This window comes from Taeniopygia guttata, chromosome 4, assembly GCF_048771995.1.
Source record: "Taeniopygia guttata chromosome 4, bTaeGut7.mat, whole genome shotgun sequence".
NCBI lineage: Eukaryota > Metazoa > Chordata > Aves > Passeriformes > Estrildidae > Taeniopygia > Taeniopygia guttata.
The window spans coordinates 62,869,680-62,891,878 of NC_133028.1; the positions used below are offsets into that span (position 1 = coordinate 62,869,680).

Sequence of the window (22,199 nt, forward strand, 5' to 3'; positions counted from 1 at the left end):
TATTTGAAGCTGGGAAAGAATAACCAAACAGACCACAATCTTCTTTGAACATAAATAAATAAGGTGTGGGGGTAGGGCCTCCTACCACTGTGTGGCTGCTCTGTCCCTCAGCATGGAGTGGGGGGGATATTCTTTTGTCATCACTGTCCCCTTCCCAGGAGAGGTGTTAAATCACAACAGTTTTATGTGCAGGTAGGTCACTGCAGTTTGTCATCACAGTAATCCTGTATTTTTATTTGTTATACTTTGTCATCATTAGCACATTTCCAGCAATAGAGATTCTAAAACCAGTTCTATACAAAATGTATTTAGCTGTGGTGCCATCCAAGATTAACAGTGTGGGATGCCACTGTTCCAGGATCAGGGCTGTTCCTTGTAAACCTGCTTTGCAGTTTTCTTGCCAGTCCTTAGGGATGGATACACCTCCAGGAGTGTTGGGGTGGGGGTATGCACTGAAATACAAATGAGATGCCTGTTTTAGGATCCTGTGCAGAGCTAGTACCATGTGACTTCCAGCTCTTCCCACACAGCAGAGAATCCCAGAGCTTTTGCTGTAACCTGATTTCCCTGCTGAACACTTCTCCCTTTGGTGCCTGGCAGGTGATGTGGTCAGTGTGGTCAACATGCATGGGTCACCTACAGGCTGCACCCACGGGTGCCACACCTTCCCACCAAGAGGAGAAATGCATCAGCTGGCAACCTGCACTGCCAGGCTACCTGGTTTCACAGTGCAGTGGTTTTCGTTTGGAAGGGGGCCTGGCCTGTGGCAGGGGCCACCCAGCCCAGCCCCCGTTACCTCTTTGCCGACCAAAAAAGAGATTTTCTGTGATTTTTCATTTTTTTCACGTGAGTGTTCACAGGGGCGTATCAGCTTTCTCTTTACATCACTTCTGTGAGTGCCTCCCATGCAAAACCACTACACACAGTCAGGGTCATTTAGTAAACTCAGGGTTTATGTTAGCCAGGACACCCATTTGGTCCTAGAGAGGGAACCTTTATCCCACCTTTCCACCCCTCAGAGTCAGGTCAAGAGCACAGGGGTAAACACATCCTTGTGAGGAGGGCAGCAGGGTGGTGAAGCCTGTGGCGGCAATGCAGGATTCTCTGCTAATAGAAGCTTCCTGTTGAGAAATATTCACTGCAGAAACCAAGAAATACTCAGTGCTGTAATGTTTCCCAGCACCAGTATGCTTCAGACATACAACAAATGAGACGGTTTGAAGTACAAATGTTTTATTGCACTATTTCATTATTTACAGTACCATTCCATTTGTCCCTGGGTGCAAACAGTGCACCAAAGTGTAAAGCCATTTTAGTCAGGAAAGCCAAATGATGGCAACTTAACAGAAAAACACGACTGTGCCTCCTCACTCCTGCTGTCCTGCCTCTTCCAGGTCTTGAATACAGAGAAGTTTACTGCTCTCCCTGGGCATTTGGAAGAACCTGGTAATTGTGAAACTTTGGTCACAAAGGATGGTCAGTTGTTGGTCTGTTCAAGGTGATGCAGGAACAGGAATCTGCAGTCTTTCCTGCAGGACTTTACTCGGAATTCAGGGTTTGTAATGGCATAACAATACATCTTTATATGCAGGGTTATTACATCGCTATCTCAATTTTTGATAGAAGTACTGGTTTATTCCCAATTATCTTTCTTGCTGACTCTCTTTGGTTCATTTAAGGTTTTGAGGTTATTTATCTGCTCCCTTAAAAGAGCAAGTAACTCGAGAACATTACCAGAGCTGCTTCTGGATACTGAAATTGGTCAAGTCTTCTAGAGTTGCACATAAAAAGTTTTACAGAATACCACAAACTTTATTATCCATTTCAATTTTCTATTAAAATGGCCGAAGCCTACATTTTCGCACACTATCATCTCAAAATAGGACAAATTATACTAGTTACTTCAGGAAGGGCCTCTCAACAGAAACTCTGCTTTGGAAAGGGAGGATAGTAACTACAAATTTTATGGAAGACTAGAGAATGGCAGTATTCCAGTGGCTAAATTCAGGTCAAGAATCTTTCCAGCTTTCTAACAAGTTTATTAGCTTAAGAAAGTACTTTGAAAGACAGTTTTCATACAGAATCCCTGCAATTTCCACTGCTGCCAGCATTCCCTTGAGAGGTAAGCAGTGAACTTCTCTGCCTCAGTTATCTCAGTGTACATCAGAGATGTTGTTACTTCTAAAACTAGAGACACCTTCTGTTACAAAGCTCTTGTACAACTGGGAAACATTTAAGACTCCATTCCAGAAAATAAGTTAAATGAAATGGCACTCCAGTCCTCCAGAGAACATGGAGCAGGGCTGCTGGGGGAAGCTCAGCAGCAGTAGCTGCTGCTGCTCTCCTTACCACATGCCTGATTTACAGTTCAATATTGAGTCCTTGCAAGAGCTGCTTCAAATGATTTTGAAATTGCAGCTTCTCAAAAATAGGATGATTGCAGTTCTGGGCAAGTTTGCTCCTGTGAGTCACACTTTTATTCCATGTTTTCACAGGCTTTTCTGTATCACTATTGATAGAAAGCCACCAAAAGCTTTACAGCTGCAGAAAATACCATTTTCACAAAGAAAATGTACTGGATTCATTCCTTAACCTACCATACAAAACACAGTGTTTAGAAGCTCTGTGGTGCCTCCCTCGTAGCATTCCTTTGGAATTTGGAGCAGCCAGCAGAGCTCACATGCAATCCACAACGTTGCTGGATCCTTGGCCCACATCCCGGATCTGGCTGCTGAGACAGGAGCACACGGCCACACCCGCCCCTGCCCTGCAGTGTGACACTGAGCCCACGAGTTCCCACCTACAGGAGAAAAGAAAAATAAGTTCCTGTCCTGTCTGAGCAAACTGAAAGTATTTTCTGTGCCTGAAATTCTATTACACTGCCTAGCTCTTGGCTCTGCACAAAAATGCACCCCATTTAGTGCAAAACCAGACTAAAACAAGCAGAAGAATATAGATTGTTACTGCATGAAACGGCAACAACAAAGAATAGAGAGGAGCAGAGGAGAAGGAGGTGCTTAAATATTTACAAGACTGCCCTTGTGATATAAGCAGCAGTCCTGCATTGACAGCCATGGATATTACTCAGTTATTACCAGGAAATAACAGCTACGCTCCTCCTGCACTCTGTTTCTATGCCGCTGTGTTTCCATACAGGCAGATTTCCTCGTCTTCTTGGGACAAACAAAACATTTGAAATTACCTGTTCACTATGGGATCAAATGCTTCCACTGTATTCAGGTACACATTGCCATTATGGCCTCCAACTGCAAAAATTTTTCCCATCAGTGTCGCTATGCCAACACCACCCCTTGGAGTTGTGAGCTCTGCCACATATTCCCATTTGTTACAGCGTGGGTCAAACCGCTCCACCGAGCTCAGGGGCGAGTTGTCATCAAAGCCACCTGCAAACAACCATCACAGGGTCAGCTTTTGGCACTGCTGCTGCAGGGGATATCCAAGACTGCAAGACTGGCATTAGCAGATCATTCTCAGCATTCAGGGGGTCCTGTCCAGCACTCTCTTTACCAGAACTTTACAAGCTCCTAAAAATTAATCTTACAGCTTACCCTCTTCTCACTGCTCAAGCATCACCCAGAGCAATAATTTTCTTCTACTCAAGTTGTAAAGAGTCTAATTTTATTATTTTACTCTCTGAATTCATTGTATTTATAATTAAACAGCTTCCCAACCGGAAGAGAAAGAAACCTAACACAGCAAAAGGATGGTCTCAAACTTATTTAATTTATGCAAAACACACTGTAGCAGTGTTCTCAAATTACAGCATTGGCAAATATTTGAGTGGGGGAAAAAATTTCATGTAAGACTTAGTGATCCATTCCTCTTGCTGGGGAAACTGTCAAAGGAGCATTTTGTTGAAAACCTATTTAAACACTTAAAATACTACACAAGTCAGAGCTTTTTAAACTATCACTGTGGCACACCATCATCTTCCTCTCTCAGGAAAGCAGGTAAATACAAGCTAGCACACAAGACAAGAAGCTGTGGAATAAATGCAAAAAAAGCTACTGTTGTCTACACTCACAACACAACTGGAGTTGTGTTTGAAAGCATGTGAACTTAAGAATCTTCTCCTAAAAGGAAACTCAAGAATAATGAGTCTTGAGAGGGTTTTCTAACAAAGATATATTGTCCTGAACAATTAATTTTCTCCTAAAATGTGGCTGCTTTTCATTTCCTTGCTAACGTAACTTCATTTAAGCATGCCCTGGGTGTGCTTGCATTCTTCTCCTGCCCAAGAACACCAAGTACAGGTCAGCTCTATCTGTTCCCAGTTCCTCTAGCAACAACAGCCTCTTCCAAAGGCAAGCACTTGGCAGCAGCAGCAGCAGCACTACAAAATGCTACATCCCTACTCACCCACAACATACAAGCAGCCATGGAGCTCACTGACACCATTCCCAGCCCTTCGCTGACCCATCTCTTTTACTTCTATCCACTTATCCAAGTGGGGATCGTATTTCTCCACACTGGAAAGAGATGCTACACCATCATTGCCACCCACGGCGTAAACATGGCTCTGGAAAACAGTTGTACAAAGATTATTTGTGATGTAGTTGCCTTTATTCAGCTTTTCATAAACAGTGTTAAAATTACAAGAAAATGTGGTATATCCACTTTCACTTAAGAATTCCAACAACAGATTTAATTATCTATCATAAATGCTATCTCTTCCAATGAAAGAAGTGCAACAGTTTTGTAGTGTTGCAGCTATTTTTCAGAGCACAGGGGGATTGAAGTAGAGCATGCATTGGTACCTTTAAACATAGTGACCACAACAAAGCAGTCAGCTGAGTGAGATAGGAAGCACTATCCAAGTCATTAGAACAACACTCCTCCCAGTACCTCAAATACTGTTGAAACAATTCAATTTGCTATGAGTATTATCGTAAGTATCTTCACTTTTTGCACAGGAATTTGATGACTAGAAGTGCTCAGACCCACCAGCTGTATTTTGTTTGAGACAAAATTTTTATTTAGTGTTCTGCCTTGTGGCTTTGAACAGCGGGTGGGCTCCCCAGGAGTGACTCACCACCAGGGCTACGGAGCCGACGCCTCCGCGGGGAGTGTTCATGGAAGCCACGGTGCTCCAGCGATCGGAGTCAATGTCGTAGCGCTCCACGTCGCTGAAGCATGTGTTGTCATCCAAGCCCCCAATGGCGTAAATGGGGCCGCCCAAGGACGCCAGGGCGATGCCTCTCCTAGGGAACCACAGCAGCAACACCTCAGTGCAAGTCCTTAACCAGAGGAAGCCACACTGCAAGTGCCATGGGACATGAATGGCACCTGTTTCAAACTAGGGGGAAAAGAGTAATGGAAATTTTAAAAGTGACGTTTATAGTAAATCGTGCCACTGGCTCTCTGCACACCTGTGTCCTTTTGACTGAATGTCAACTCTAAAGCCAAGTCCTCAGCTCACATACTTGGATACATGACAATGTCCTAGATATGATTTCTCTATTTTATTAAATCCGAAGATGAACCAAAACCTACTGGTTTTAACTTCGTTGGTATAGCTGGCTGCTACCAATTGAGAATGATTGGGGGTGATACAAATACATATTAAAAGACAAAAATGTGCTAGATATTAAATAGCTGAAATCTAGCAAGATTTAACTGCAGTTTCTTCCATTCTGGTGTTTTTTAATTGAGTGTTAAAATGGCTGTCAGATTTGTTTCTGATAAATTTACCAATATTAGAGTACAATCAGTAGTATAAAATTTAAAGTATGGTCTAGAATGTGAGCATTAAGTTTCTGCTTTAACCACCAAGCAAGGTGTATTACCATATTACTGACAACATTTTTGTCTCATTAAAGAGGGAAGTTTCAGAGATACCAAGGCAGGAGCAAAGGAGGCACAAACTTTCTACAGAACAAATATTGTGGCAATATCCTGGCCTTATCTTAAATTGCCTGAGTAGGTAACACAGACACCACTTCACCATTTTTCTCCACTAAGTATTCCAAGACCTCCATGAATGAGAGGAGTGGAGCTGGGAGGTAGGCAAGGCACAGCAGCCCTTTCATTTACCTGGGTGCTCAGTAATAAATGTCACAGCAATCTAGGGCTGATTATCACTGAGATTATGCCCTGGGGTGGTGGCACGATAGAGGAAGTAGAGCAACCCACTTCTAGGAGTCTGGGTATTCTATTTTAACTAGGTCACAGCTACAAATAGCTTTTGTACTTAAACTATACTTGAATATTTCACTCCTACTCATACCTGATGCTTTGAAAAACAACAAACAACACAACAGAATGGAGAATTAGGGACATTGATTTAAATAACAGCAGAAAAAAGTATTACAGATCTGTGAGTCCAGTAACTTAAAAGAATCTTAAATGTCAAGCCAAAAAAAAGTCAATATGACTTTCAGATTGTGTGCTTCTGGCCTTTTGTGTGAAAAACATAGGCAGCCATTTGTTTCCTGGTGTAGTATTTCACTTTTTTTATTTTCACTATTAAGTATTTCACTTCTCATGTTATGCTGGCAGTTATCTCACTCATTCCTAAAAAGAGCAAAACCCCCACAGAACCAGTTCATCAGTTCCAAGTTGTTTATTGGGCACACCAGAGAGGCCCTGGATACCAGACTGCAAGCATAGCTGGAGTAGAAGATGTCCCTGGTCCAGAAGCCAGCTCCTCCAAAAAAAAAGAACCGAAGGGCGATACATTTATAGCATAAAGCTCCAAAATAGGGGAAAGAAACAGAACAGTTTGTAAAGCCCCCAGAAAAGCAAGACAGTCAGGATGTTTTTCAGCATCAGCAAGAAATGGTACACCACAAACTAGGACTTGGAGTGTGGCACACATATACCTCTTTGTGTTCATTGATGCCTTCATCATCCACTTGTTTGTGAGAGGATCAAACACTTCCATGCTTCCTAAGTGTTCATTTCCATCATGTCCACCTACTGCGTAGACTTTACCTGAACACACAGACATCTTTTAAACACAGAGATTGCTTGGCAACATTTCAGTTTTCATTTATAGACAAATATATAGACAAAGAGGTCAAGTAAAGGTTAAAGTTTTAAAATGTTTTCAGTAACAGAGTTTTATATGCTGTACTCAACCAGGAATCTATTCTAATGTGAACTTTTATACAAAGCTTGAGATTATGTAAACAAAATACCTTCCAATAATTTAAGTACTGCAGGTCAAATCAGTTCAGACACATATACCAGTCCCTCTAGGTTTTATATGAAGAAAAATTATCTCTGTTCTGCTGCTAAATACAAGAGAAAGCTACATTATTTGTGCTAAGCTGCTCTGGACTGCACAGATCTGTTTCCAGAAGATGGAGACCCAAAAATAAAGCTAGGTCTGCTCTTGGAAGAGTTATGGTCTTAGTAACTTTCCAGTTGGACTTAAGTAGGAAGGGAGCCAGTACGAGTACTAGAAAATTCTGGGTGATTGCTGTGTAAGGCCATTTCTTTATAAATGGATTTTAAAAAAGTAAATCACCTATTTAAGGCCAGAAGCTATACACAGTTCAGTTGGGCTGGGAGAAACCTTTAGAGGTCATCTACTCCAGATCCTCTGCAATGAGCAGGGATATTTTCATTTTCAGGCTGCTTATAGCACCATCCAGTCTGACCAGAGATGGGACATTTACCACCTCTCTGAGCAACCTGTTCCAGGTTTTCACCAACCTCACTGTAAAAAACTTCTACCTGATACCTCGTTTAAATCTACCCTGTCTTATTTACCTCTTGTCCTACTACAACAGGCTCCACTAAAAAGCATGTCTTCATCTTTCTGGTAAGCTCCATTTAAAGTACAGAAAGGACACAATAAAGTCTCTTCCCAAGTCTGAACAACCCAACTCTGTCAGTTTGCAGTAATGTTTTTTCCATAAGCACAGTCTCAGATTGGCTTAGGACCTAACACTCCTTCAAACTGAAGACTAGCCAACAATTAAGCAATTAGTTTACTTCTTGTACAGCTACTGAAAGTACCAACTCAGCAAAAGGAGCAAACAAGCGCCCTTTGCCTGGGGTTGGTTGAATAGGGTTACTGACCTCCCACAGAGATCACACCCACGTGCCTCCTCCTGCTGTTCATTTCAGGGCCAAAGAACCAGCTGTTCTTACTGATGGAGTAACACTCGATGCTGCGGAAGGGGTCACCTGATCCACCTCTGCCACCGACACAGAACAGCACACCTGGAGAACACAAAACAGGTTTCCAGAGAACTAGCGGGAGGACAGGCAAGAAGAGTTTTTTAGCAGAGCAAACTGAAAATTACATAGTTTGGGGGAAGTTGTATTTCACTTCAAGGAGCACAGTCATTGCCCTTCGTAACTGCGTACTGGATTTTGGCCTTTGCTTGACATACTGCTACGGCAATAAGCTATCTATAGTCTTGTAAAAACAATGCCTATTTTAAATATGCTTTTTGTGATTTGGCTTAAGGAGATAAATCCATTGTTTGTTAAATATAATGATGGAGAAATTATGATGTGCAGTCAACATTCATCACTCACTTTTGGTGTATGTTAGGCAAAGACTTTAAAAGTTAGCTCAACCTTCGACACCAAAAGATAAGTGTCCACTGTTTTCAGTACAGCTTTGAACAGATTGCCTGGTCATAACATACATAACAGCTCTGGCTTTAATACAGATAGAGCTAATATGGATAAATTATTAATGCTTTAAAGAAAGAAAACGACTGCTAAAGTTCTGCTAGGAAACTACAGCACATTACCCAAACACCAGAAGTACATAATGGTTTTCCAAATTTTGCATTAAGCCATGAGCAACCCTCAATATCAAGCTATACCTGCTTGATATCAAGACACCTGTACAATGTGCTGCTTTTTCTCCACACCACTCCCTACTGGGTAACCAGACACACATTTAATTACCAGCAGTCTGCTTCCTTGGTGTTGTGCGAATGGAGTACTCAAAGTCAGGCACTGCCCTGCTGCTCAGGTGAAGGTGGTAGTTCCTTGCTTCATCCAGCAAATCCCTACATTTTAGATTCTGCTTGACAATCTCTTCCTTTGCCACAACACCCATAAGGAAACAAATGGGCAAGAGAGGCAGCCGTACCTGACACAGAAATGAACACAGTTGGAGAAAGTGGCTGAACTGCTGAGTGTCACCATGCAGCGCTGCACATGCAGCAGCCAGCAGCTCTGCAGCCAGCCGGCAGCTCCATGCTCCTCAATAAGGAGAGCAGCTCTCAGAGTCGTTCCAGACAACAGCGATATGAACAGTTCTCTTTGGTGATAATGTTTGCTACAACCATTTGCATTTCAGCCACAGTGGAGAAGTGTCCCTCGGCCCAGGCTGTGCTGAGGAAAGAGGCAAGCTGCTGCCCACGCTGCACCTGCACCTGCCCAGTGTGATGCAGGCAGCACCTGCGGCTTTACCAGGGCTTTATCAGGTTAGTCTGCTGTTGGGTATGAATCTTCAGCTCACTGCTAGGCCAGTATAAGAGGGCTTGTGCTAAAATGGTTTCTTTTCTTTGGGAGGCAAGTCAAAAAGGAAACACTTAGTCACCATGAATTAAGTGTCTATAAAGGAGGTATTGCTAGTACAGTAACACCTTTCTTTAAGGCAGACTTGTCAGACTTCAAGCTTAAAAAAAAGTAATAAATATTGACAGCTAATTGTTTCTTTCTCTAAATCCTTCACGCCATTTATTTTAGCCAACTTTTTAAGACAAACAGTGCAGAATACAAAGTACAATCAGAGGCAAAGGTGGGACAGATGTTAGTGGGGGGAACTGAAGCAAATCTCCACCTGACTTCTTAAGGTTTGGAGTCAACACTGTCAAGCAGCTCTCAGTTGGCTCAAGAGCAATGCTGCAGAAGTCCAGTACCGCCAGTGCTTCTCAGAGCAGCAGGATGGGGCTGTTATAGCACTGACAAGCATCTTTGTCTTGAAGCAAGTATGTGTCTCTACCTGCTTTTCCTCACCTCTTTGCTTTCAGTCCCACTTCTTCCTTTACTTTGGCCCAGCTTATCTGAGGATACTTTAAAGCACCACTGTAGCCCTGATGATAGGCTTCTAAGGTTAGTGACATGGTAAGAACTCCAGGCTGTTAAATTCAGAACGTCATGCAAATTCAAATTCAAATTCAGAACAGTGAAACCCATAAGGCTGAATATGACATAGATAATGGCTGTCTAGAAGCCCAGGCATGTCTTCTGCCAGCAGTAATGTCCAAGTCAACTGATGTCTCCATATGCTCTGGCCCATATTTACAAGAAGGGGCTTACTTTTTCTTTGCTTGAATCTAGTCTCTGGTTTCCATCAACAGAATACAACTGTTAATCCCATCTGCTAGCGTAACTGGGCAATAAATATAATTAAAAAAAAAAAATCTTTAATTGTATTTCCTGTAAGTTTAAGTATAGCATAATAAAGAAGGTGTTTTTGTACCAAAAACCTCATGCTAGTCTAGATGGAACTGAAGGGTTTTGGAAGACAGCTAACAGACCATTGTGATCTTTTCCTGGGAAATGTGAAAAATTATTCATGAAGACAGTGACAGCAGCACCTCAGTGGATCTCTCCTAACTCTCATAATGCCAATATTATCAATTCAGCCAAATGCAAAATAATCAAGTTGGAGTTCAGTGACAACTAAAACTGCCCAGTCAATCCTACCTGCTAAGACACAAGGAATGTCTTGCAGCACATGGTACATAAATTCTTCCCAGTACAGGTTCTCCACACCTGTCTCAAATACTGTGACACAACTTGATGTGACACATCTCTCTTAGTTTCCTTTCCTAGCCATGTAAGAAAACTCAACAGCTTTGCCTCCTTTCTTAAGTACAAATACATAACAGCAAGGACAGTGAGCATATCAGGCTGTAGGAGTGGCAAGCCAAGTGAAGTGATGGATTTGTATTCTGTTTTGTGTCAGTATAAAATACTTCTGCTCAACCACAGATGTAGCTTTTTGTTGGTTCCCACCTCCCAGGCATAAGCATAAAGTGAGTACTCTTCTCTCTACAGAAACAGAAGAATATCACTTCATCCCAATATTCAAGCACTCTAACTTGCTTCCACTGTCAACTCCCAACCCTGAATACCAGATAAGGCACCAAAACCTAAGAACATTTTCACCCAAGTACAAGATCTACCCAAGAACAAAGAGCTGATTACACAACTAAACCAGTGATGAGACAGAGACTTGGTGCCTCAGCCTGCCCTACCTGTGCAAGGATCTCATCCAGCCACACAGTGTGATGCTGTGGATTGGCCAGCAGCCACTTGATAGCAGCATTGTAAACTTGCTTTTCATTTTCAATATTCAGGTCACTGGAGGACAGGAGTTTATGGAGATGCTGCGGTGACACACTCACAAAGTCCTCGCACTCCATCACCTCTGTGAAATGTTCACAAGCAAACTGATCGGCCATGTCCATCAGGTCGATGCGGTTGTGGCTCTCGGCAAACGCCCTGACTGCCAGGCAGTTGGAGGGGTGGAAGTGAAGCTTCATGTATTCACAGCAGGCCTTTGCCACCAGTTCTACCTGCAGGATGCAGGCGGCGTACAGGAGGGGCTGCACGTTATCGACCGTCAGCGTGAGCCGCGAGGAGTATGCGAACTTCACCAGGTCCTCGATGGCATCGCCATCAAAGTCCCTGATCTCGATCAGCTTCTGCTTGGCTTCAGCCATTTCCGAAAGAAACATGGCTCGGAAGTACGGGATAACACAAGCTAGCACCAGTTTGTGGCAGGAGATTAGCTTTGAACCAACCTGAAAGAGAAAAGAACAAAAAAAAAACCCCAATGTTTTACTGGAACGTCAGTTTTGGTTGTGAAAGCAGGAACAGTGAAGCTGAAATAAGAATTCTGGACTCCATGTATTTTGTCCACACAAATTAACCCTATTTGTCCTGTACTTCTGATATTATATCCAAGTATCCCAAAGAATTCTGAGCAGTAGCTTGGCCATGAGAGTAGAGCAAAGCTGTAACACAGGTAAGCAATTGCAGTGATGCACTGAACTCGCCTTTCTTTAAAAGCCTTATGAAATGTCCACAGAAATATTCTAGATGCATCTTAGAGACATCAATTAGATACTTGTTTTATATGTATTGAGAGACTTCAAGCGGGGCAAATTAGAAAGGGACATTTTTAGGCTACTTAATTTAGATTTCTGGACTTTTACTACTGGTGAAGAATTGATGTTTATAGAAGTAAATTCGTGTAAAAACATAGGAATAACAGCTATTTCAGGGGTTATTAAAAGTTACCAATCACGCCAATATTTTTAGAATGTTTACCCACAAAAGACAGTGTACTCTCCATATTTCTCAAAATTCTGATCAGAAAATGTAAAATAAGCTTTTCAGGTACAAAATTCTAGAATTCCGCTACATTAAAAAAGAATCTAAGTATTAAAAGTAAATGAACAATCCACATCTTATTTGTGTTCCACGAGTGCTTTCTTACAGCCTTTGTGTCACTCTGCACTACAGAGAGCTGTTGTGCATTTAAGAAAATAAAAAGACAGTCAATTATAAAGGATATTTTGGGTTTTTTTTTTTAGCTCTGATTCAATGCTCTTACCTTTTTAAAGAGTATGATCAACAGAAGTGTAACCTACCTGGTGAGTAGTGAGCTAACTACAGAAAGCAAACACACAAGAAAGAGTATGCAGATTAAAAAAGAGGAAAAGATGGATTGTTCAGTGTGATTACTTCAGATCATCCCAGAAGGAACAATTCAGATCTACCAAATGAACAAAAAGCAAATCACCAGGAGAAAAGCAGATGGTATTCATCTGCCACTCTCCACCTTCTAACAGCCTTCTAAGACTGTTCATATGACAGCAGCAGGAGAACAGATGAAATTCCAGAATTTAACTTTTGGAGCAGAGGGAGTCTTCCTGTGTGCTCCAAACAGTGCTTATCACTGTTACACCATCAGCACTCCAACTAACTATAGTACTGACACAGAAAGATGCTACCAGTGGTCTGCTGTACCAGGGAAAGCTCCCAGGCCATTCTTACCTTCAGACACTTTAATTCTGCCCATCATCCCACTATCTAATTAAACCTTTCTTTTGAATTAAGTGGCTTTACTATGTTACCCAAATCTGCTTAATTTTAAATTACAGAATGGTTTGGGTTGGAAGGGACCTTACAGGTTATCTCATTCCACCCCCTGTCATGGGCAGGGAGACCTTCCACCAGTTATATAGCATGTTCTTGCTATTTTGAAATTAGAGTTCCTCTCCAGTTAGTAACTATCATAGTTTAAAAGCAAGCAGTTAAAACAATAATTGGTATAACAAAAGCAATGCTAGAATTGCTCACTAACTAAGGTCACACAAAAGCAGAAAGTTCAGTAGAGATCTGATTATTCTTACAAAATGAGTGAGGCCCGAGCACTACAGGAAGAAAAATCAAGCCCCCCTGAAAATTCTAATTCAAGTACATAGTTAGCAGTTACTTGAAAATCCCTCATTTAGGAAGCCATACAATAAGATGTATATCCACAGGTTGCTCTAGCCTTCACTGGAAGCCAAGTCATGTCATCTAACATTCCTAAGTTACCAAAATAGCTCCACACAGGTTATACAAATGAGCATTAATACAAGCCTAACTTAGGGAAAGTTAAACTACAGCCCTAGTAAAGTGTTTTTTCCAAGGCAAGTTTCTGTAGCAGGAATATGCATTGAACTATGTTTATAAAATATTACTTTCTGCCTTTTTTTTCCCCTTCCAAGGGTAGGTAGAAAGGAAGGAAGGTAAGAATGAGGTCAACAAGAAAAGGGATGAGGAGGGTTGGTAACACCAGGGACATAAATCCATCAAGGATTTTCCCTGTTCATATCTAACAGTCAAAGTAGCAGGCTAACAACTTCTCCTAAAGGCATCTGTCATTCGTCCTTGGTTTAGGAACTGTGCTTCATCACCATTCCTAAATAATTATCTTGAACTAGTAAGTTGTTTAGCTAAGCAATACTTAATATTCAAAGGTGCTGGCACAAATATCTATGTATGCTAAATACAAATTTATTGTAATCAAGATGTAAGTAATATACAGCTGAGTTACAAATAATGCCTTAAAGCAATGCTATGCAAAAATCATAAAATTTGCTTCCTTTCTCTCTTTCTTTACTCTTTGATCAGCTGTAGAACACAACTGTCTGGGTTTTTTTTTTTTTTCTTTCTTTCTTTGAAGAATGCTGAAAGTTAGATTTGTTCCAGAAATCTTGTTTGATGAGAAGAATCTAGCAAAACAATACAAAATACAGACATGGAGGTAAAATTGGGGATGAAAGTATATTGAGAAAAAAGAGGCTACAAGTAGCTGGAATTGCACAGTAATTAATGACCAACTGTGGGAACTTGCTGAGAAGGCAAGTTGGATGAGCTCAAAGTCAGGTACTTCCTCTCTCAGACTGTCAATATTTTAGGTGTTTAAATTTCAGCTGCAAACTTCCTAAATAAGGAAAATAAAAATTAGCACCTCTAGAGATGTCTCAGATCCAAGAGGCATTCTGTGGTTTCCACACCCCTGCCAATATTCACAGCCACCTCCCAACACACTTATCTGCAGCTTAATTTTCAGACTTATACATGCAATGGATATGTGACAAGCATCACCTTCAGTGTAACATCACAGAGCTCTCCAGCTTCAAAGAAGTGAAGAAGAGAGCTGTGAAAATCCTTCCAAGCCTCATTTGCCTCAAACACAAAGGCATCCTCATCCCCATCACTGCTGGAAGGCTGAGTTTGCTGCTGCTGCCGCCTTTTTCCCTTTATCAGATGTTGTTTTGCCTGCTCAGGGACCATGGATTCTGAAGCCATTGGCTGTTGCTTCTCTCACTGCATCAATCTTCAAAAACTCCTGCCAAGATAAAATCCAGCCCATCAGGAGTTAGGTCCTAAAATTCAGTTCTGTTCATCTTCCTGTTTAAAAATACACACAAAAAAGAAAACAAAACATTAGGTAATGCTAGTACGTAACACTTTGACTACATTATAATACTACCTATGATCTTACTCGGGGAAGGTTAGAGGCAAAGGGACCAAAAAAGAGACCCACAGCTGAGAATCCTATGTAGGTACCTTTAGGAAAAGCCATTATTTATGAACTTGTTGCCCACACTTCTTGATAAAGACCTGAAAAAGAAAAGGCAAATATGTACCACAGAATCGTAGAATTGTTTCGGTTGGAAAGGAACTTAAAAGATTATACAGTTCCAACCTTCCATTAGACCAGGTTGCTCAGAGCTCCATCCCCCTGGCCTTGAATACTTCCAGCGATGGGATATCTGCAGCTTCTCTCTGGAAAACATTTTCCAGTGTGTCTCACCACTCTCAGAGCAAAGAACTTCCTAACATCTAATCTAAATCTCTCCTCTTTCTGTTGGAACCGTGTTCCCATTTGTCCCATGACCACCTGCCTGTGTAAAAAGTAACTCTCTGTCTTTCATAAGCCACCTTTAAGTGCTAGAAGGTACTCCAGAATATGCTGAAAAGCATGGCTCTTACACTGACTACCTTTGATTTCACATGTATCAAAAGCAATGTTGGAACATCTGCTTCAGGGAAACGAAGCTCTGCAATTTGCATTGGACAGCTACACCAATCATATTTCAATTCATCGACCAGCCCACAAAATTTTCAATTTGGATGTCCAATTTATATTGTCACTAAAATCTGTTCAGAGCAAAACACCTCTAAAGGCACTGACAGTGTTTACAGATATGTCCAGAGCATCCCACAAGTCAGTCGTGACTTGGAGAGATCCTCAGACTCAGTGGTGGGAGGCAGATGTTACCAAGCTGGAAGGATCACGTCAAGTAGCTGAGTTGGCTGCTGTTGTCAGGGCCTTTGAGAGGTTCTCTGAACCATTTAATTTGGTCACTGATTCAGCCTATATAGCAGGTGTAGTGTCCAGAGCAGAAAATGCTATTTTGCAGGAAGTCTCCAACATTGCACTGTACGAGTTGCTCTCAAAATTGGTAAAATTAGTCTCCCACCAAGAGCACCCATTTTAGGTGATGCACGTCAGGTCACACACGACCTGCCAGGGTTCATCGCCAAGGGCAATAGAAGAGCTGATGCCCCTGCTGCACCCGTCCAGATGGCCCCACTCCCAGATGTGTTCGGTCAGGCTAAGATCAGCCACCAGCTCTTCCATCAAAATGCGCCCGGCCTGGTTCGCCAGTTCCATCTGAACTGTGAACAGGCCAGGGCCATCATGGCCACCTGTCCCAGCTGCCAACAGAATGCTCTCCCTTCCCTGAGCTCAGGCATGAACCCAAGGGGTTTGAAAAGCTGTCAGGTGTCCGACGGATGTGACATGCATCCAATCATTTGGCAAATTCAAATATGTCCATGTATCTGTAGACACTTTCTCCAGTGCAGTCTATGCTTCGGCCCACACAGGGGAGAAGGTGTCTGACACCAAAAAACACCTGGTGCGGGCCTTCTCCATGCTGGGCATTATGGTTATTCTCAGTTCAGTCAGAGAGAAACGAGAGTTTCTGCCAGGCTAGAGCCTGGGAGAGAGTTGCAAAGGAATGTAAATAATTTTCTATCTCTCTTGTTCACATTGTTTAGAGATATGTTCTGCCACCGTGCGCCATTCACAGCGCACCAATGGTGTGAGATGTTTTTACTTTTAAGACCAATGAAGTCAGTCTGCACAATGCTCTCTGTAAAAGAGTGATGTTTTTGAAATAAAGTAGTTAGTGTTCACATCATCTAGCCATCTGAACTGGAGTTGTTTCGTTCCCATCCTGCCTCAACAGCGACAGGGCATCTCCAAAGTCATCAAAACAGACAATGGCCCAGCGTACAAGTCCAAGGAGTTCTGGAGCTTCCTGCAACAATGGGGAATAGAACACAAGACTGGCATCCCTTATTCCCCAACAGGCCAAGCTGTAGTGGAAAAGACCCACCAGAGCCTAAAAAAAGTTCTTCAACAGCAAAAGGCGATGAAGGCAGAATCCCCTCAAGTACGGTTGTCTAAAGCACTTTTTACCATCAATTTCTTAAACTGCAGACATGAGAACTTGAATCCACCTATTACCAGGCATTTCTTAGAAAGTAGTCAGACCAATCTGAAGGCTCGTCCACCAGTCTCGCTAAAAAACCCAGAAACATGGGACAGGGAGGGACCCTACGAAATGATAACCTGGGGAAGGGGATACACCTGCGTGCCCACCCCCTCAGGTTTGAAGTGGGTCCCCTCCAAGTGGGTGAAACCTTATGTTCCCAATATATCCAAGTCCAGGACCACAGCACAGGCGACCAGCGCTTGCTGGAGGAGGAAGAGGCACCGCACTTTTTAAATATCCCAACTCCTCCCCCTATCCTAATGTCTTTTATTTGTAAGATTCCTTTCAGATTTTGTTAACTTGGACCCAGCCAGCAGGAACATCAAGTTCAGCCCCATCCTGCAGCTGCTGCTCCTGCTCAGCACATTCCATCTCAGCACTGAATGGATCATTCCTCAACCCCAAGCAAACAGATGCAAAGAATTTGCAGAGCTCTACTGCCTCAACTTAACATCAAAAGTTGAGGACATGCATAAAAGAATAGACCAGTTGCAGCAGCTGGTCAAAGAAGAAACTACAGACTCTTTAAAGGATGAGGACTCTTGGGCTGGGTTAGGTCAATTTTGAAAAAACTGGACTTTTGGTTTTCTCCCAGCAGTTCCACCCCGAGTCTTCCCACTGATCTCCCTGACAATGCTTTGTCACTCCCCTCTCCCCTCTCTGGTACCTTGCCCATCACTCGGCTCCCCATCCCATTCTTCCAGAATCTTGTACCCTGGCATCGAGGGATCAGATGAGGGCCTGGGGTCCCTCCCTTAAGTTTCCCCCATTGGTTTTTGTATCTGTGATTGCTTTTGTAGAAACACATAGAAAAGATTCTTAGACAACACGAATTTACAGTTTCTAAATCCTTTCAACATTTCAAAGGTTCTTTGCAGAAAAAAAAAAAGTGACATTATTGTTTTGTTTTACTTGTCACACAGATAACTCAGCAAGAGTGAAATGGGTGTAGCTAGCACCATCTCCCCTAAGTTTGTATAATGAAAATTCCATCAGGTGCTGCAGACACACAAGCCATGAATGAGCACTGCTCTTCCTTGGAAAAATGCAACAGAAAAGGTGTTTTGTAGAGCATAAAAAACATAGATAAAATTTCATTTTGGAAATAATTCTTCCTGGCTGTTCCTTCATGCTGTTTTGAGACAGCTTCTTCCCAGCTCACTTTGATTCAGTGCTCAGTGAAGTTCTTCTGAGGTTTAATCCCAGTTTCCATGAAACACCAAAAAGGCCACCTGTCTCCTGGGATTTATAGAATGACAAGTTGACAATTTTGTTCAATTTTGCATCATAAAAAAACCCCAAAACCATCATATGCCATTATTTATTTATGCTTCACTTTTACTTCAGAACAACCAGCAAAATCACGCAGAAGTCACAAAACAGCAAAGCAGGACTCTGCTCTGCTGATACAGGGGTAACTAAGGTGTGGATTATTCATGCAATATAAACTTGGGAAGGCTCAAGAAATAGAACACAAAATAAAAACCACTGTAAATCAGTGCAATGGGAGCGTAGTGAAGTGCTGATGCATAAATAGAAAATTTAACTAGCCTACTACATTCACAAGAGGACAGAATAGTCCCTTGCCAAGAAGAGGCACTGTGGTCTTCTCTGATAGACTATATTAAAAATAACAGTAGTTTAATAGTCTTCACAGTAGCATTTAGTTCAGCCATTCCCGGGAAGTATTAACAGAGAGTAAATTTTTTTCTAAGTCATTTGGCAGCTTCCTTTATCCTGGATATGTAAATCAATGCCTGGTATCCAGTAGAGCATTCCAGAAATGTAGTCAAACAATGCTTCACATGCAGACATCAGTCCCTTCCTCCCAGGACTCTCTGCCTTAGCTGCCAACTATTATCACATTCTCTCACTTAGAGCTGAGATTCACAAGACAAACAGCTCAAACCATAAAGCAGTATCACCTTCCTTTTGTCCCAGAGCTGCAAGGCTCCTTCAAAATCTGAAATCAAGAGATGGCAGATGTAATACAAGACAAAAGGCTTCACAACCCAACATGCTACAACCATTGTAGGAAATTATTATTACAAAAATCTGTTTGCTGAAATGTGCTGGGGAAGAACTAAAGCACTGGATAATGTGGTGCTGTGCTGCCTTGCACCAAATTACTGGCAGTCATTACACAACGACCCTGTCTTCGTGTGACCACACTGATTACATTTGTCTTTAGAAATAAACAGCTAACTAGAAAACTGAATGCCAGGCTCCTGACATCCCACTAACAATTAAAATAAATGAAGTTATGAGCGCACTGCACCCCCATGCACAACCTTGCCAGGCAACAGCACAGTCACACTTCTTTCACAGCACAAGAGTTTGCACAGATTACAGGGGACTCAGCCCAAACTAACTCAAAAACCTCAGACCACATTGCTTGAAGGTGGCTGAACCTTTTGCAGCTTAACCTCCATTTCCAGCAAAGACATATGAGACACGTTTGTTGTGGTTTTCACAACACTTGATGAACTATTTTACTTGTTGTGGTACTTCTCCACAGTGTGATTTGTTTCTTGATTATCCTTGCAGAAGCCTTTGCAAACATCACAGAAAGCCACGTTTCTCTGAGTTTTGTAACGTTGACAAGTGTATGATATACAGGAATGACTAAGGCAAAGGAGGAAACACAGATACACTTCCCAGTGGCCAGTAAGCAATTGTCTTGAGTGGAGGTGGGAAGAGGGAACCTACCAAAAGAGGAAGAAAAGCCGAGCAGGCAGTTTCAAGGGGGAGCTGTGACATCTAAATTCTTATTTATTTGAGAAGGGAGGAGAAGCTAGAACTCCTGAGGCTCTCCCCAGCAGCAAGCAATGGGCGATTTCTTGCGGGTTTTTTGTTGTTTTGGGGTTTTTTTAAACACAAATACTTGTTCTGGGTTAAGCTAAGTGACTACTCGTTGTCCTTTACGAGATGCCTATAGTGAGCTGACTAAGGCACTACCTTTGGCTGTGGTCCCCACACGGAGCAGTTGAAAGGCGCGGAGCCCCGGCTCAGTTAATTTTTCATTAACATTTATCTCCTTCTCGGCCGGCATGGCTGCCGCATCACGGCAGCACAAGCCCCCCGGTGCCGAGCGCGGGCACGGTGCCGCCCCTGCGCCCTCCAAGCGCAGCCCAGCCCCGGTAACCATTTGCACCGATTCCACCCTAATTCCCCGACACCGGCATTCCATCTGGCTGCCCGGCTCCCACCGCAGCGATCCCCGCGGGCTCGGACGGAGCAGGGCCGGCCCCGCGGCCCTCGCGGGCACAGCTCCGGCCCGTCCCGCCCTCAGCGCGGTGCCCGGGGCTCGGAGCCCGCGGCGGCGCTGCCAGGAGGGCGAGACCGCGGCACTGCCCGCCCCGCCGAGCTCCCGGGACCAGCGAGCCGAGCCTGAGGACAGGGGCGCGTTACGTAAGGGCGGGGGAACCGCCATGGCGGTACGAGCGCGGTAGGAGGGCGGGGAAAGAGCGCGGGGTGTGCCGGAGCCCTCCGGCGGCGGGGGAACGGGAGGTGCGAAGGGAGAGCCGGGGTGAACTGCGCCCTGCCCGCCCGGTGCCCGCCCCGCTCACCTGCGCTGCCCCTGCCGCCGCCGCGGGTCCGGCGGAGCCCCCGCCGCCCGCCAGGGGGCGCGCGGCGCGCAGGCGCCGGGGGGCGGGGGCGGGGCCAGCGGCTGGCGGCGCTTCCCGCGCTCCCGCCCCTCACGGGTCTGGCGTTCCGTGAGGTCTGGAAATAGACTGGGAAAAACGCCGATCGCCTGGGTTTTAAAATTTTAAAAGTTTAATAATAATAAAATGGTTATAAAAATAATAGTACAATTAGAGTAATAAAGTTCAGAGTTAGGACAATTACAAGAAAATAAAAAGCAAAGAATTACGGACGTCCGGATGCTCTCGGACACTAAGTCACGAAAAGCATACCTTGTGAACAAAAGAATAACCTTAAAAACAATAGCCTGTTGCATATTCATATATCCTTCATGGTTATGCATACATTCTATTTAAAACAAGAACTCTCTCTGTTGTATGTCAACTGTTTCCTTTAATCCCCCTGGCGTCTTCGAGTTGAGCAAGGCCTGACGAAATTAGCTTCTTCTGATAAGAAAACCATCAATTCCTCTTCTCTTGGAAGATTTAGGTGTTCCTCAAAGCGAGTATCTCATTCCTAAAAAAAAACCTCCCTCCACATACATAGTCTCTATTTTAACATTATGTTGTAACCTAAAACTATATTTAACAGACTACTTAAGAGAATTAATACAGCATAACTTTCTAACATTACACATATGATAGTCATTGTAATATTTGCAAAAAGCCAATCATAAAATATGCATTATTCACAAAGTGTGTATTAGATATATATAGATATAGGTATAGATATAGATATAGATATAGATATAGATATAGATATAGATATATAGATATAGATAGATACAGATATATAGAGATAGATAGATATAGATATAGATATAGATAGATATGGATATGGATATATAGATATAGATATAGATATAGATATAGATATAGATATAGATATAGATATAGATATAGATATAGATATAGATATAGATACCTCATACAGAGACATACATACAGCCCCTCCAGTGCAGGAATACATTTCCCCAGTACACATTTTTCCCCTCGTTTGATTTAGTCCATTTGTTAGTAGTATCCTTCTCTGCCTGTGGAATAATATGTGTAAGCCTTGGTCCTGTTTGGTCAAAGCTTGACTTTAGAACTTGAAAAGCATTGGCCAAAAAAGTTTCACAGGCTGCTAGAAGCAAAGAAAGACCTTATGAAAGAAATAGGTGCCCTGGGGAGTATGGAGTCTTCCTTGCACAAAAGCAAGCACAACTTGCCAAGTGAAAATGCCAGTCACCTCCAGCCCCACAGATTAAGAGTCCAGTAGATTTCCCAATTCCATACTGCAGAGCTGAAAGCTGGACTCCCACGGGATGCCAAATTCACTTCTACAAATGTGCATAAAAATTCTAGGATTTCTTTTTTTCCTGAATCCAACACAGTTCTGCTGAAAAGCAAGAAGGTGTTTTAGAAATCCATATTTATCTGAGAATGAGTGGCTGGAGCTTTGCAGTTTCACACAGAGTATACATATACTGTTTTTAGG

The 22,199-nt window shown here is 42.8% G+C and overlaps 1 protein-coding gene across 5 annotated transcripts; it reads right to left on the reverse strand.

The window, feature by feature from the left end:
* Positions 1 to 1,216: 1,216 nt before the first annotated feature.
* Positions 1,217 to 20,751, reverse strand: KLHL8 (kelch like family member 8). Of its 5 annotated transcripts, none has more exons than XM_012573309.5 (10): positions 20,645 to 20,751; positions 14,611 to 14,916; positions 11,202 to 11,750; positions 8,896 to 9,082; positions 8,050 to 8,193; positions 6,843 to 6,954; positions 5,054 to 5,222; positions 4,381 to 4,540; positions 3,203 to 3,404; positions 1,217 to 2,800 (listed from the first exon to the last, which is right to left on the reverse strand). In XM_012573309.5, the coding sequence occupies exons 2-10, from the start codon at positions 14,812 to 14,814 to the stop codon at positions 2,677 to 2,679; spliced, it is 1,851 nt and encodes a 616-aa protein (XP_012428763.4). In that variant the 5' UTR covers positions 14,815 to 14,916; positions 20,645 to 20,751; the 3' UTR covers positions 1,217 to 2,676. The 5 variants fall into 5 exon arrangements, with proteins under 5 accessions (XP_012428763.4, XP_030127785.4, XP_030127786.4 ...); XM_030271925.4 differs by having other exon boundaries at positions 14,611 to 14,854; positions 20,645 to 20,748; XM_030271926.4 differs by lacking the exon at positions 20,645 to 20,751 and adding an exon at positions 15,076 to 15,129 and having other exon boundaries at positions 14,611 to 14,854.
* Between the last annotated feature and the right edge of the window lie 1,448 nt (positions 20,752 to 22,199).

What these genes read in the sequence shown, in the direction of transcription:
- KLHL8 (XM_012573309.5), bottom strand. Translation starts at nt 14,814, where the DNA reads ATGGCTTCAGAATCCATGGTCCCTGAGCAGGCAAAACAACATCTGATA. An exon ending in ACCAAGGAAGCAGACTGCTG is followed by an intron (nt 8,194 to 8,895) that starts GTAATTAAATGT and finishes TGTGTTCTCCAG; the next exon opens with GTGTGCTGTTCTGTGTCGGT. An exon ending in GGGTGTGATCTCTGTGGGAG is followed by an intron (nt 6,955 to 8,049) that starts GTCAGTAACCCT and finishes CTGTGTGTTCAG; the next exon opens with GTAAAGTCTACGCAGTAGGT.